Source organism: Topomyia yanbarensis, chromosome 1 (assembly GCF_030247195.1).
Source record: "Topomyia yanbarensis strain Yona2022 chromosome 1, ASM3024719v1, whole genome shotgun sequence".
NCBI classification, from domain to species: Eukaryota; Metazoa; Arthropoda; class Insecta; order Diptera; family Culicidae; genus Topomyia; species Topomyia yanbarensis.
The window spans coordinates 140,998,391-141,015,649 of record NC_080670.1 but is presented as its reverse complement, the minus strand read 5'-3'; the positions used below and the strand labels follow the sequence as shown (position 1 = coordinate 141,015,649).

The 17,259-nt window shown below is 41.4% G+C and overlaps 1 protein-coding gene across 2 annotated transcripts in view; it reads left to right on the top strand.

Moving 5' to 3' along the window:
- The window catches only part of LOC131695684 (bromodomain adjacent to zinc finger domain protein 1A), a 51,700-nt gene that overhangs the window by 19,321 nt on the left and 15,120 nt on the right, over positions 1-17,259 (top strand). For both annotated transcript variants that reach the window (XM_058984280.1, XM_058984210.1), the window contains exon 3: positions 15,185-16,613. In XM_058984280.1, the coding sequence (XP_058840263.1) occupies positions 15,185-16,613 (1,429 nt within the window). The remainder of the gene's footprint in view (positions 1-15,184; positions 16,614-17,259) is intronic.

Below are 17,259 nucleotides of genomic sequence, written 5' to 3'. Positions count from 1 at the left end.
GGTGTCTGGAACCATTACCTTTTCCAGCCCAGCCAAACAAATCTGGTGAGATCAATCTAATTTATTTGTTTATTATCAATTATGTTGCTTATTATAAAAATCACCCCAAATCCCATTTTCCTATCCTACTAACCAAATCTAACATCCGTAATGCCTATGGAGATTGCGTGGGTTCCCCGCATCTTCTTAAGTAGGTATTCAACTAACATTTCCTTCCCTTTGGCGATCGTAAGGACATGGCCAGGTGTGTAGTGAACTATATTATTGTAAAAAAGACTTCACTGTATCAGCCACCCATGATGTGTGCGGTTGTATATGCTATGCTATGCTATGCTAAGCACTAGCACAGGGGACTCATTCTATTTTTTATTATCCTAACGAATATTTTATAGTCGGTGTTCAACGGTGAGATCGATCTATACGATTTTATGCTGTCGTCACTTTTCTTCTTTTTCACTAGCACAATAATGCCATCAAAGAATTCCTTGGGAGCTTGGGATGACATAGCTTCATTTATGATGAAGGTGAACTCCCGCTGGATCACATGCAATGATTTCAAAAAAATTCCTTCGGTAGTCCATCGACACCCGTAGATTTGCGTGAACTGCTTGCTTTTATTCCTTGTAATATATTGTAATATTGATGAAATTTCACTCAGTATGCGATCGTTGTGATTCTCGTTTGGGATGTGTTTTGCTGTATCGAAGCTGTGGAGTACAGGTTCGCGAAATAGTCCTGCACGCTCCGATGTATCTCATTTGGATCCCTTATTGTACTAGCTTCATTCAGCAACGTTTTGATCGAAGCTTCAGTTCGTCGAGTCTTTTTATTTGCAACGTAGAAAATTAATGTACTTTCTCCGCCGATGTATGCTTTGTTCCAACACCGCGTTTGCTGCGCATAGTTCCGTTGAAGAAGCAGTATTTTTCCCTTAATGTGGTTATTACTTCGTAGCTGTCGGGAATCGCAATAGTAGCGATCGTAGAATGAGCGGAGCAGACCCGATCAGAAACACATAACAGAAATATTTCAAAATTATATCTAGCATTGTTACTTGTTATAAATTTCTGTTAATTTTAACTACTAACGAGACCTACTTTATAATACAATATGTTACAAAAATTGTGTTCTGTTATAATCTTGTTATTTCATTCTGATCAGGGAGCGTAATAATTGTGTCACAGAATGAACTTCTTTTTTCTTCCTGACGATGGGCGCTTGCGTGAACATTTGAATGTTGCACAAACTGGACGAATGGTTGTTGAGTGCAACTGCAGCAAACTAAATATGCATTCTGCATTCCCGATCAGAAGGAAATAACAAGATTATAACAGACGCAATTTTTGTAACATATTGTGTTATAAATTAGGTCTCGTTAGTAGTTAAAATAACCGAAATTTATAACAAGTAACAATGCGAGGTATAGTTTTGAAATATTTCTGTTATGTGTTTCTGATCGGGTTTGTTTATGTTTCGCTGACACGACGAATAGCAGCAGAGCATCGGGGGATGCTGGGGACGGTGAGAACATGCTGAGGGTCCCGAGCAGAGTTTGACAACAAATTGAAAACTAAACTTGTTGTTGTGATGTTCGGCAAATTATTACTCAGGTTGTTGTCATTTTGGTCGTTTTAACGGTTAAAAGATCAAAATGGAGAGCGGCTAAATTGTCCTATGACATCAAACAGATAACTAATTCTGCTATGAGAGTAAATCGAAAGCTCATTGAGATGTAGAAATTTTTATTGATAGCAAAATATATACTCACCAAAGAAATATAAATATAGAAAATTCTTCTAAGTAACAAAAATAGCAAAATAATATCGAAATTTGATGTCATATTTAAAAAATCTAAAACTGATAGCAATATGAGATTTCAATTTGATGCGGTTATCAAAATATTGATTTTTCTTGTTGTAATTTTGATGTTCGACTTTGCTCGGGGTGGAAGTATCAAAATTTTTTTCGGATTGACATGTACTGTTCAAAGTTGTTACTGGAGAAGAAAAAGTTTTCACATACGTTTTTTGTTGTTGCTATAACGGGACTGGTTCAGGTTGGTTTTCCTACTCAATGTTTGTTGCGCGAAGTCGATCGAGTGTGATGTGGCTCTAGCCTTGTGTCAAGCCGGGACGACATTTTTCATTGTTTCTTATATTTTCAAGAGGTGTTGCCGGTCCTTTTTGTATTGCACTTGTGCTGGTTTTGTTTTTCTCTGCAGTTAAATCGTTGCTTTCGTCTGTGAAGCTGGCAAAGGGACTCGTAACGTTTATGATTTGATCATCGTTCGTTGCTTGGGAAGTACTGATAGTCACTGTTTGTTGCTGATCACTGGTCTCAGCTGATGGCTAGGTTATTATTGCGGTATCACTTCCAGCCAGAGATATGAAGAGTCTGCTGTGAAAATGACCGACTGTTGCCACTTTTCACGATTTCGGCTAGTGTTAAACGACTGCTGACTTCAAAGATTTTGCGTACTCAGAGCACTTTTTAGCATAGTGAACTTGTCGGTTGTAATGTTTGCATGTGGCGAAATGACCTGTGTAGGTTATGAGAGTCATAGTCGCATCCATCGTCACATATGACGGTATCGGTTTCCTGCGCATAATCCTAACTCCGTTTGGGACACCAGGAAAGAAATCTTTCCAGACTTCATCACGGATTGATATGATTTCCCCCTACTCACGCATCCGGTATGCTAGCTGTCTGTTAGTTGTGCTCGGGCGGAGGTCTTGAACACTAACCTCAATAGATCCGTCTTCCATTGACAGTGGAATGCATTTTCCGTTGTGTTCTAGCTGGTGTTTCATGTTGTGTTCTTGGACTATGTCTTGTGCTGTTTGAGCGGAATCGGTGCCCACGAAGACACGTTGCTGACTTGTAAGTGCTGTAGCGTAGTCACTTCAATAGCAACATTTTTTTGTTATGAATTCTGCGATCGCGGGTAGGACAAAGTTTAGTGGGTACAACTTTGCTGGTTCCGAATATCGGAGTTTAAATTATTATAAGTCCGCGTTTGCTCACGACAACAGTTTGCTGTCAACTGTTGTCAATCACAACACCTATGCTGATGAATGAAGCAAGGCCTGGTGTAGCATTTAAACTTTGAGAACTTTTGCATTTAGAGGTATTTTGACTTATATTGAAGGAATAATATTTATTTTGATGTTTCCGACTGATTAAAAAGATACAACAGGTTTTAGCGATATTCATCGATAGTACTGGAATAAACATTAAAATCGATGACATGATTTTGTTTTACAAATGTTTGGCTCCCTTGATTTTTGCTGATGATGTTAGTGTTAAGGGGTACCCGCAATTGAACTGTTTTTGCCTTTCTCCTGTAGAAAGGCCATGCCATCACTCTGAAAATCGAGCTCCTAAGCGAGGCCCGGAGGGCTAAGTCTCCTCGGTTCGTCGAGTTCGGCAAATGTCTGTGTGTTTTTTGTGCAGTCCAAGAACTCCAAAAAACCCTGAGAAGCAGGAATAATGTTCAAAACCCAACATCTCAGGGAACGGGTTTGGGCTGCTACCCGACCCGGTAAAAACCACTGCTCGTGCCCTATCCAGCATTATCTCGGGGAGGGGTTTTTATGTGCATACTCTGCATAGCACCTATAATTCAACTACTTAGTAGTTAGTTCCTTCAGTAGGGTTACAGCACCACTCCTCGACACACCACCAGCTCTCCACCATCCACACAGACTGACAATTTCTGCATGGCAATCGGAAAGCTGGCTATGGGTCGAGACATATTTCTCTTCCCCTACAAAGACAATGTGGGCAGCAACTTCAGGTTGTCTAATTTACCGAGCCCTTCAGCTCCCTTGTGCCATTCGGCACCACGACTCGGCTTGAGTTCCCGACTTGTTCTCGAACTACTCGGTCTAGTCCCCGACGATGGACCTAGCCTACTACGTCGGAGAATTCTCCAGCGAGAGAAGTTCTCCCGAAACCGAGCCAACCAACCGGGTGTGCCCCGACGACCCGAACCCGGTGCTACGTCGCGTACTACTCAACTGGTCCCCTGCGGGGGACCTAGTCTACACCGATGAAGAGTTCCCTGGTGGCGGATTTTTTTCCGAAATCCAATTTGTGGTTTGACGACGACTTTTTAGCCAATGGCTGACTTTGTTGGTCCTTTCGCCCTTCGAAGACCACGTGTTCCAGTGTCTCTTGCACGTTCACACATTCCAAGCAAAGGGGCGACGAAGCATGTCTAATCGGATCAGTTTCCTTGCATTACGAGCATTTCTCCGCTGGTAGCATTCCACGTCCTCAGCCAGAGTAAGGCAGATGGGGACCATCCCGGCGATAATGCATACTGCCTCCGACGATATTGTTCTTTACGCACTTGCAACTCGTTCGGCCATCAGCCGAAATGTCCTGTTCAGCTTTTCACGGTTCCGCTTGGTTTTTAGCGCAGCTCCCCAGGCAGGACTCATATCGGAGTATCGATGACGAAACAGTAGATAGACGTTTCGTGCTGCTTCTCGGACCGCCGACGTTTGGTATGATTCTCGCTATTGCGTTCGTTGCCTTCACCGACTTTTCGCAGGTTGTTGAAGCTTATCCGATCGTCGATTAGCACTCTCAATTGCTTCAGTGAATGCTTTGGAGCAATCATGTGCCCTCCGACGTCGATCTGCATCCGCTGAACAGCTTTGTAGTTGCTGACCAACAATACCTCCGTCTTGCAGTAAGCTTTTGCAGCTTGACCCCGTTCATCGCGTCTATCGCTCCGTCACCGACACCTCCACTACTACAAGTGGAGGTGTCGGTGATTCCATCGTACATCCCATTCCAAAGAGTTGGACAGAGAATAGAGCACTGGGGAAAGTCCGCTGTGATTCGCATTGATTTCTGCCCTTGGCTCGTCTCGTACAGCCGCACTCAGCTCTGAAAGTAGGTCTTCAGGATCTGAGCGCTTTAAGTGTTTGCTCCTTTTTTTTCGCCGTATGGTGTCAGTGGCTTGGTAGTTGGATCGTGTTTCGCGAAGATACCCTCAACGATTATCTTCAGCTTGTCCGGGCACATTTCGGTTGGCGTCGTCGAGCTATTTATTTTCGCTTTCACAACTCGGTGCGCGTCGCCCCAGGGATTGGCGTCTACTTCTCGGAACAGCTCCTTGTGGCAATCTGACTTGCCAAGCCTGATCTCCCGTTTTAAAGCGGCCCGTACCTCCCCAAACGCTGCCTTGCGCTCTTCCCTATCTGGCTCCGATATTGCTCCTTGAGCCAGTCTTCTGGCTAAGAGACAAGCAGTGCGTAGCGTGCTAAGCGACTTGTTCCACCAGTAAGCTGGACGCCGCCTATTGCGTGGATCCAGTTTTCACGGCATTGTAGCGTCACTAGCCGTCACAACCCTTGTTAGGTCAGCCGCATCCCTGTTCTCGATCCCGCCGTTCGGCGGAAGGGCCTCAACGAAACGGTCTTTGTTGAACGCTTTCGTCTTCAACTTTCACTTGACGGTCATCCTTCTCCGTGCTGCAACATGGTTCAAATGACCGATACGGTAGCAAATCGCCTGATGGTCACTATGCGCATACTTTTCGCATACTCTCCAATCCATGTTCACCGTCACTGAAGGACTACAGCAATTTGACGTCGATGATAGACTCCCTCGCGTCTCTCCGATATGTGCTAACAGAACCTGCATTGCACAATCGTACGTCCAACTTCGCTAGAGCTTCCTGCAGGATAAACCCTCTTGTGTTGGTTGCTCTACTGCCTCACTCCACAGCCCAGACGTAGAAAGTCACCACAAATGACTACTGCCTTCCGACCGGTTAACTGCTCCATCATTAGGCTGAATTGCTCCAATGTTCACCTTGGAGGAGCGTAAACAGCTGGACACAAAGACGCCCTTGATTTTGGTGATCACGAAGCCCTCGTATGAGCATCCTACCACTTTTTGTATGGGGAGTCTGCTCATAACTTGTATTACCGCCGTTTCCGATCTATCCGCCACCCAGTTATTGTTATCAGGGGGACTTAATACGGCTCTACAGTCAAAGCAATATCACACATAGTTCATGGGGTAGACTGCCACAACAGTTGCTGTGCGGTGTCACAGTGATTCACATTTATCTGGGTTACCATCATTACCGTTGGTCTGCAGTCGCCCTTTTGTAGGCAGGACATATAAAGCCGCTCATCAGATAGTCGGTGCCGTCCGCTGGAGTGCAAAACAAGCACTTCGGTCCCTGCGTGCAGTCTATCCGCTTTTCCAGCACATCCTAGATTTATCCTGGCTTTTGCAATCCCCTGCTGCATGTCCAAAACTCAAACACATGAAGCATTTCTCTGCTTATTTATTCACTCGTGCGGCGGTTCTCAATGGGCATCTTGATCATCCAAGCGTAACTTTGCCTACCTACCATCGGTTACCGGTAAACGAATCATCGCTGTCTGAGTTCCTCCGTATCCCTTTAACCGAATCGTCATGTGCACTTCGCCTAGGTTACACTGCTGCATCAGTGCACCTCCCAGCTCGTCTTCCGTCATGATTTTATTAAGGTCCTTGCACATCATCACTATCTCAGGGCTTAAGGCTTTAACTTCTGCTTTTCACCCATTGATTTGGTAATAGTCTCCTGCAAGGTCGAGCTGTTAGTCGTGGCATCCTTCTTCCATTCTAGGAGCATTTCGTTTTTTTGGGTACGCCTGTTTCTTACCACGTTTTCCCACAAATCCCTCAGCTTCGGGTCCTCTTTGACTCTCTTAGTCGCGTCATTGACTTTGACGAGCGCCTTCTGGCGAGTCGAACGTTTTCTGTTCATCTTCTGCTTCCCTTTTCGTTCTTCCTTATGCTTTTGCTTTTTGGTGTTTTTCCTTCCGACCTACAACGGTACTCCAGATTTCTTCCTGTGGCGTCCTTTCCTTCGGCAATAACAGTGTCCTCCAGCGTCTGCCATTCGGACCCGCTTGGTCTTCCGTGGCCTGTCGATGTCTTTGTCCTCTTTGGAGTCACGGAAACTAGTGTGTTTTCCACTCGAATCTGCTTCTCCTTCCCCTGCTAGGAAGGCAGTAGCCTTAGCCGAAGCCAATGTTCGCTCAGCTATATCAGCTCTACGTGTTGCCGTGGCCAAATAAAAAAATGTCACTAATATCCACTAAACAACTTGTTCCAAGCGACAAAACAAAATCGGATTCATACACACGAAGTCACACAGACGCGACAAACGCGTTAACATACAAATGCTTTAGCCCTTCGAGATCATCCACGCAATCTAACGTCTCAAGCGTAAAATTTCGAACTCCCGCGCTCGCGCGATCATGTATCGGTCACTCCGAGAGTCTCTATCCTTGGTGCCAGAAGCCTAGGTCCATGCCTTCAATTGGACCAATTTAAAAAAAGAGCTCTCATATCCATTAGCCAACACGTTCAATGGCGACATGACCGGGAACTCTAGTGACATAGGGTAACTCCCTGTCAGAATCTAAACCATAAATCGAAAACTAAATATCAGAATGACGGTCTGCGTGATCATCCATGAAAACACGCGAATAAGTGAATGACCACAATCGAATTTATGCACTCGATGCCACATACACACGAGCACATGCGAGTAAACACGTTCACAGGGAACTCTCAAGCCCTTCGCTATCATCCATCCACACCTACGCCCGCGATCGCGCAAACTATAACACTTCGGTAATAAGGTGAAAGTGTTAGTACTTTAGAAGTCACAAACGCGAACTCACAAATGCCCGTGTTCGTCCGATAATGAACCGGTTGCGTTCGAAAATCTTTACCCACCGTCCTAGCAACTTAGCTCATAATCCACTAGATAACACGTTTAATGGCGGCATGACTGGAACTCTACTGATATGGAAGAACTAATTTTCTTCTTGTATCTGAACTGTGCACTGAAAATTAAGTATCATTTTAGTATCCCTTCGATTTCAGTTGGGCGGTTCGGTTTGGAGAGCGTTCACCGCAAACCTCTGCCAAAAACACGCTTCGGGAGATAGGCCATAACTCCGCCAACCTTGAATATTTCTTTTTATTCAACTTGTTTTTTCGAACTTTTATAGCACTACCAACGAACTGTTTTTCGCTTTTTCAAATAAAATTTGCATGAAACACTTTCAAAAAATTACTAACTTATCTCACTTTTCCCCCAACTTTGTATATAACCCCTTAATAGAGAAAAATTTAGGTATAAACTATTTTTTTTTCTACACTAAGGGGGAAATTGTTTAAAACCACATATGTGCGTGAAGAGCGTGAACCTATAACTTAGTTGTGGAGTTTCGACTTCCTCTCATCAGAATGCGACACTAACTTGATAATAGGACTTAGCTAGCGCCGCATTGACGATAGCTGCAAAAACATTAATACTATTTGTGTTTGAGCAAACCTCTAGTCCTCGGTGATGTCTCGCAAGAAATAAAAACAGTTGGGTTTAAAACAATTTTCTCCTTACTGGACAAAAATAGTTTTTACACAAACTTTCTCCACTAAGGAGAAATATAGCACAGGTACAACACAGTACAGCTCTATCCCTTTCATTCTAGCAAATCGCCCATTAGTTTGACAGTTACATACCGAAGCCTTTTATTCAATTGGGTTGTGTACTAATTCACACTTTTTTGTTAAAGGGGTTACATATCTTAGTGTAAGAAAAATGTCAAGAAAGTTTCAATTTACGTAAAAAGGAATGATTTCATTACATCAAACTTATATTATTTTTATTTAGTTATTATTACATCAAACTTATATTATATTACATTTTTCATTGAAATAAACAAGCATAAGTTTGTAAAAATATATTAATATTTGGCGGAGTTATGGCTTTTTCTCCGAAAGAATTTTTTATTTCAGAGGTTTGCGGTGATCACGACTGTAGATCAATGGATCCGCTAAAATACGAAAACTCAGAAAATACCATTAGTATATGAGTATTCCTTGTACCCTAACAATTAGTTGAATAAATTTTTTTTTATTGCATTCGGGAACGTTTTTCCTAACAAATCGCTGTTTTAAGCTCTAAAAATCGAATTTAAAAATTTTCATCTGCAAAACAAAAATTTATCCATAAAAAAGGAATAGTTAAGGTTGGACAGAGAATGGGCAAAAATTTAAAACGAAAAAAGCAGTTTTTTCCACACCGTGTGTTAGATCTTCATAAAAATCAATCAGCTTATGTAGAATGTTGTTACAGTACTGCTGATTGATTTTTATGAAGATCTAACACACGGTGTGGAAAAAAACTGATTTTTTCGTTTTCGATGTTAGCGCGTTCTCTGTTCAACCTTAACGTACTAGAAAAATTAATTGCGATCAATTGAAAAAAATAAAGAAAACCAGTTGAATGGTTTTTCAACAATCGTGATCACTGAAAATCCATTTTTGGAAGCGCTGTAACTGTCGATCTATTTCTCGGATCCCTATACAAATTTGAGAAAATATTCAGATGAAGTAATAAAAAAAATTCGATTTTTTGAAAAACAGAAAGATATGTAACCCCATAAAAGTAGTCTTTCAACATATAGCGCATTAAGCGTTCCATCGGCGCGCGCGTAATGGATAGTATTTCCGTCAACAAAAAACGCATTTTTTATTGTTTCTTTATCTAACTTCGCCCAATAACCAAATACAACATATTTGTATGATGTTACTGTCGCCAATACAAACATTAGATTTTCAGGGTCATGTCTCGTGTCTCTTTTTTGGTTGAGTAACGTTACTACATATAACTTTATGAATGCTAAAAGCTCAATAAAGGTCAAGTGTACACACACTGTCATTGAGCTATTTACTAAATTTTATTATCATTAATTGTGTTGTTTGTGCTGAGTAATGATAATACGAATTCATTCGGCGCTTCGTTCCTTAATTTTGGTCGAACAGGTGAATTAAATTATATACCGTTGATATTACTTTTCCTGTTTTCCTAGTGTATGTATTGTTTAGGTATCTGTGACTTGCCCTGATTCGTTTACTTTTCTTTTAAAATAAGTCCTATATTCTATATCTACACTCATAACTGTAGTACTGTTAACTGACTCATGTTTTTACATTTCTTATATTATACTTCTAGTACTTACTTGGTATAAGCAGTAGTTAGTAAAACAATAAATGAATTGCGCGCGGAAGTGATCGCAGTCTTGTCGCTTAGTGACTGGAAGGAAAGTCGCTGGGTGGCTTGACTGAGAGAATAGGGCTCGTAGTTAAGTGGGGATAATAAAACCAACAATAATTGGCAATATGCTTGAAGGAGAATACATTTTAGATTATTTTCTTTTTTCTGCTAGACATTGTTTATGAAGGGACCTTCAACAAACAATATTCCATAAACAATATCACGTAACATCGATGATAGAGCAGTGGGATTAAGGCCAAGTTCCTTTCGGGTCGTGCAAAACTGAGATGCAACATCAATTTAGGCACAGAGAACAGATGTCCATTACAAGAGCAAAAGTTAAGTAAAAAATTAGTGATGATGATGTCTGGTGATATTACCACCAGAGATAGTTCTGTAGTTATTCCATGTAGTGCATGAGTTTTACTGACAGTGGACCATACAATTGATGTTCAAGTAACCGTCATAATTATGGGGCAGTAGTGTTCTAGCAGATATTTGTTTAAATGGCAAACAAATATTTTATACTTGTTTTTTTTCTCTAACCTTAGCTGCAATATTTTACAAATTTAAAGAATCTCTGATTATCAAACAAATCCATCCTTAATACATACTAGAACAGGTATAATAACTGGTAGAATAGTTGCAGGGAATTAGTATTCGTGGACATTATGGTGGTAGCGCTCTCTGATTTAGTCGATTGATTTGCTCCAGACCTAGGTGGTTGGCAAAACTGTATTATCGTGCAACATGAGGCCAAATTATGTCGCCATTCAGTTCTGATACAGAACTCCTATCTCTTACCTCCCCGCGGTGCCAACCGAGGTACAGGCAACCTTTTTTGCTTAAACTCGGAACTGGGTCGGGTTCTATCCCCAACCGCTATCAATTCGTTCATTTTGACAGGTTGACGGATTGGAGCTTATCTCAGTTTCGTCTCGCGCGAGAGTGGCATTAGTGAAGATCGTCTAGGATTTGTGGTCGTATGCTGACAGGGAAGGGGGACAAACGACGCGCGCCTGAACCTGCTAGTGTGTCTTGCAGAGTGAAGCCATCGGTACAGTTAATGGTTATTTTGGGCAGCTCACAATTCTTTCTTGGTTTTCTTTTGTATACAACCCTCGACTAATATTTTTTCTCAATAAATAGTTGTTCGGAAATCCCTCTCGCAGATTGATGGGATTGACGGTATTGTAAACATCATTAAGCCACAATAGATTCAATAGAGTTATCTAAATATAAGGACCTTCGCTCTTTTTAGTTTTTATTTGCACCAAGTTCTACTACTAAAGTTTAATTAGTTCTCATGTTAATAATCCATCAAACATTATGACTACTGAGGATTTGATTTATATAAGAAGCCCGCTTCAAGATGTTGATTATAATACGCCTCGATAGTGGTGTGTTGAGGAGGCCGGAAGGGCTGATATGAGCCTTTTTTCTGTTCTATACCTTTCCTCTATTTACCAGCTCATAACCAACAATCAACCAATAACAAATAGATAATTGAGAAAGGATGTGCTATGTGTAGTGATTGGCTATTCAAGTATTAGTAGTGTTTGAAGTACTAATGTATGTCTCATGTGATGATCATAACTTCAGCTGTATCTTGTACCTATCTAATCTATTACGTCTCTCATATATTGTCTTTTATTTCTTCTTTTCGATTCCTACACTGCCATTATACACCCGCCTTCAGCTGGGTCAACAAAGATGGTGATAGTGAACGTCTTAACACTCACACATTCTCAAACACGGTCTCAAGCATGAACCTATAAAAAAGCCCTCGCGCACGCGGTTACGTATCGATCACGTCCTTGATCCTAGAAGTCTAGGTCCATGCCTTCAGCTGGACCAATTAAGAAAATACGCTCATACCTATTAGACAACACGTCTCATGGCGACATGACCGGGAACCCTATCGATATAAACGATCCCACTCTCTGCCAGAATTCTAACCGCGCACCGAAAATTTAATATCAGACTCACGGTTCGCGCGACCATTCAAGAACACACGTTACAAAATCACGTCAGCGCACAAACGTTAGAGCCCCTCGCGATTTTCCAAGCAACCTACGCCCACGAACTCGCAAACGTGATTACACCCCGGTGATAAGGTGAAAATCTCAGCACTCATAAACTTAGCAACACGATCTCAAGCGTCAACCTACAAACTCCCGCGCTTGCGCCATCATGAATCGGGATCGTCCGGAAGTCTCTATCCTCGGTACCAACAATCTAGGTCCTTGTTAATTAATAAAAAAATTATAAAATTGAAAAATAACTCCCATATCCACTAGACAAAACGTTCCATGGCGACATGACCGGAAACTCTAGTGATATGGGGTATCTCTCTCCCTGTCAGAATGTGATCCGTACACCGAAAGCTAAAGATCGGAATGACGGTCCGCGAATATATGAATGGCCGCAGGGTTTCAAAATCGAATTCATACACGCGAAGTCACATACACGCGTGCACACGCGACAAACACGTCAACATACGAACGCTTCAGCCCTTCGCGATCATATACGCACACCTATGCCCGCGATCGCGTAAACTTGATAACACTCCGGCAATTGTGTGAATGTTTTAGTACTTACGACGTTACAAACGCGGTCTCAAACGCGAACCCGCAAACGCGCGCGATCATGAATCGGTCACGTCCGGAAATCTTTAGCCTTCATTCTAGCAATTTAGGTCCATACATTCAGTTGGATCAATCAAAAAAAATAAAGCTCATATCCACTAGACCACGCGTTCTACGGCGACATGCATGGGAATTCTAATGATATGTATGAACCCACTTTCTTCTGGAATCTGAACCGTACACCAAAAATCAAAAATTAAGTATCAGATTCACGGTCCGCGCGCGATCATTCTAGAACACACGCGAATATGCGAAAGGCACACGGTTATCAAATAGAATTTATACACGCGAAGTTCATACACGTTAGCACACGCGACATACAAACGCGCACGCGACATACAAACGCACACGCGACATACAAACGCACACGCGATCGAGCACGTTAACGTACAAATGTTCGAGCCCTTCGCGATGATACACGCGATCGCGAGTCCCTACGCCCGCACATACCTGAAGCGTACAATGAATATCACATTCAGAATCACGGCCCGCTACAATTGGCCTAATGCAGTGTTTTATTGGGCGACATTGCCTGTCTCGTCTGCAAATTGTAGTATGTGATTCTGTCGGGGGGTCCAGTAGGACAACTCTCGAAAAAAATTAAATAAATAAATAGTTGTTCGGAAATCAGCCCCAATAGGACTTTAATCTGACTATTATCAATACGTACAAAAAATTCGCTGCGCCTGTTTCTTATGAATCTAAGTTCCGTTATTGCTAACAAGCCCGTGCCTCAGGTTAATAATCCTTTTTGTTTCCCTTCAATGTTCGATATTATCGTTCGTATACGTGTATTTCTCAAGCAATTTGATATGGAAAATCGGAAATACTCTCCTTGTTTATAACATCTCGCGCTATCATAACTCTTTATCTGTACAACGTTCTAGGTGTGAATTTAAAAACTTTCTCCAAAAATGACTTAATTTGGACATGATTTAGAGGTGTCTCCAATCAAAAATCGTGTTTTTGCTATGTTTTCATAGGAAGATCACGTACACTCTGATTTTATAGGCTATACATGCCCACATATCATCGAAGATTGTTCCTTAGACATATGTATCTTAACACGTTTTAACAGGTGAACATAGCTGTAATCGCCATAGAAAATTTGTTATCTGGATTTTTATATAGAAAAGAATATCAAAACCTTGAAAAAATACTACTAATTTTCTTTGAATTGTAATTGCAATGACACTTAATGTTGCCGCAATTGCTAAAATCTTTGATTCATTGGCAAAACATTTATGAATTATTACGCAGGCACTTAAAATTTAAATATGATAACAGTCAAACGTGTCGTTGTGTTGCACACTTAAATTTTAAGTGTAATTTTATTGAAAGGCAAGTGGAAAATCCTTGAACTCTCAGTGTGGTTTGAAACATAAAACTTATGTGCCAAATCTCTCCAAAGAAAAGTGTAGATTATTTACAGTGTAGGCAATACTCCCACGGTCGGCTGTGTGGATTTCAAATTGCTTTTGTTTAGAAAAAAGGATACTCTCTGTAGTCGGCTACCCAGAGTTTAAAAAGAACCAAAAACTGAATAGGATATTTTCTTTTTCGAGTGATCGTGTACTCGAAAACCAACTAAACTACTACCTAATAAACCATGCTTTACAGGTCGCATCGCTTACTTGGAGCGAATCCTAGACCTTATACCCTTCCAAACGACCAACTCCGCGACACCTATTGGAGAGCCTGATGAGTCGTCTACCTTCTGTTAAGTAGGTGGAGCATTAACACTTATCCTTTATCCTTCCCCGTGAACGATGGAGATGGGGTCGGCCGGCAATGATGGCTATCATGCTGTTGAGGATTTAATATGGGTCGGATTGATATGATTTCCTACTTACCACTTCTTATGCAACTCTTATTAGATAATTAACAGCAAACATGATGAAGTCAGTGTGCAATCCGCCAAAATCATCGTCACAACGGAACGTAACGCAACGATTGATTTGCTCCAGACCTAGGGGACCCAAAAGATGATTAGGAAGAAGACAGAAGCGCAATCAATGCGAAGTTTCAAATACATGTTTAGCACGCGTTGTTAGGAACAGGATGCATTGGACTAGACAAAATGAGCACTTGTCGTTTCACACTTCGAGACATACATGCGCAAAATTTAGTCCACCTCCCGAGGACCGGTGTGTACTTTGCAAACAGTTGCTAATTCGTCCGATTTTGTAAATTTTGTCCCGTGGGACGAACCGTGACCGCCCCTTAGCTTTAAGCTTCAGTTCTATCAGCCCGCTAAAAAAATATGGTGACATGAAAATATGATGACTACGTACTGTAATTTTTTATGTTAGACTAGTCTTTGCTCGGGATGGCTTGTGTCTATGTTTGAATAAACGAAAAAACGTGCGTCATTCTACGAATTGTACTCATAAATTATTAATCTACTACTATTGTTCCTAGTTTAATTGTTGTTTTCTTGTTGCAGCATCAAAACCAGTCCTATAAAATCGGAAAAAATGAAGTATCGCGTACAATCAGACGATGGCCGAAAACCGAAAGAGTGGACCGTGAACGCTGAAAATATAAAGCGTGATCGTTTTTCTACCACGCGTGACAAGTGCAAACTGTTTTTGAAACTGCACGTCGAGCAGGTGGCTGGTGTGTTGAAGATTAAGGAAGCTTCCCTTAAGAAGTTTGTCGTCGATGAGGGAATTACGACCGAACAGGTTTTCTTCGGCAAACCACCTGATTTCGAACAGTCGAAGCGCTTGAAGAATGCTGAAGAAAAAAAGCACCGCCAGGAACAGGAGAAATCAATTGTATCACCATCGCAACAAAAGCAGAAAAAGAAGAAAAATTCTAGTGAACACAGCGCCAAGGATGGGAAACAGCAAAGTATTGCCAAATACTTAAATAAGTCCACCGAAGATGGTAATAAACAAGATGATAATGATGTGGATAAGAAATCTGATAATCTTAAAGAAGAAATGGAACGAATACGAAAAGAGAAAGCGGAGAAAGATGCATTGGAGAAGAAACGGCTGGAGGAACAAAAGGCTATTCTCGCGGAACAAGTAACGATTGCTATTAAAAAATACAATCGCGTTCTTGACGACCAAGAACTATCTGATCAACGAGTGATTCCAGCGCCAATACCGGTTAGCACTATAATTGGGGAGAGACATTTCAGCACATTTATGTACATTTTAGAGTTCATGACATCTTTTGCTGAATTACTATCGATCAAGGACAAGTTTGCCAACGGTCTGACAATGGAATTGTTAGAGAGGGCATTGTTGTTAAAGGAGGTGAATGGCCCACTCAGTGATATCTTCCAGGTACTTCTGAGTACACTCTTTTCTCATCAAATAGAAGAAGAAAATGAAGTAGCTGTTCGGTTTGATCCTGCTGCAGATTGCGGAAACCGCAAAACTGGAATGGCAGCTCTCAAAAAAGCAACGGAGGCTGCAATCTGGTGTGAATCTCACTACTGCTCCAAACTTAATGAGTTGCCGATGGATTCAACTACCATATCAGAACTTCTTCGTCTCCATTTCTTGACATCTGGCGCACTTATCGAAGAAAAGGGGGCTAAATGGCGGTATTCAATGCGAGGGGGCTACCAAAGCTTCGACGACCCTGGTGTTCAACTCGTGCTTGATTTTCCGCACATATTTAGAGCACTCAAATCGTACACAGTATTCCAGCTTCCAGCTGGTGACATCCTAAAGATCTTAAAATGTCTTATAGACCAGCTGTTAACGTACGGCAGTGTAAGGGAACTTGTAGAGGAACGTCTTGAAAAATCTAGGACAGCTAAGCAACAATATCTCACGGCAAATGTCGCTAAGAGAAAGCGCGAAGCTGGCGTTGCCTCAAAAAAATGGGACATGAGAGGCGAGATCAAGAAAAAGGTATGTTCAGATTGTATAGATAATTGTTAAGCGTTCTCAAAGCACCTGTAGATATATGTAGACATCTGCATTATACCACATCTAGAGCTAGTAAGTGTCCACCGAGAAACCGAACAATTTGTCAAAACATCGTCCAACATTGGTACCATATTGGGTGCTTGTTGAAAAAATCGTGAGGCACCATAAAACATTGGTGTCAGCTTATTTAAGAAAAGTTTGTCTATGATAAACTTTTTTGGTGAATTTATGTCTGTAGTTTCGGAAAATGAGACAGTTGGTGTGCTATACGGAATAGTAAATGCGAAGAGTTAGCTTCAGTAGGTTCTCATCTTGACAGAGTCTAGATGGGCGGAAGAACGTCTGCCAGGGTGCGGGCTGAGAAATGACAAATGAAATGACAATTAATGTCTGTCGTTTCGGAAAATGATACAGTAATTTAAACTCTGTTTTATCAAAGAAATCTTCATAAAATATTAGGAGTTATAGAATATAACATAGCAAATCATTTATAATGATATGCTATGTCAGATATTTCAGATAAATGAAATAAAGTGTGAAAGACCTAAATTCGCCCAAAGGCATGAATGTAAAGGCATACATTTTTTCGGACATTACGGCGCACTTCTGTGTTTATCATAATGCCCCG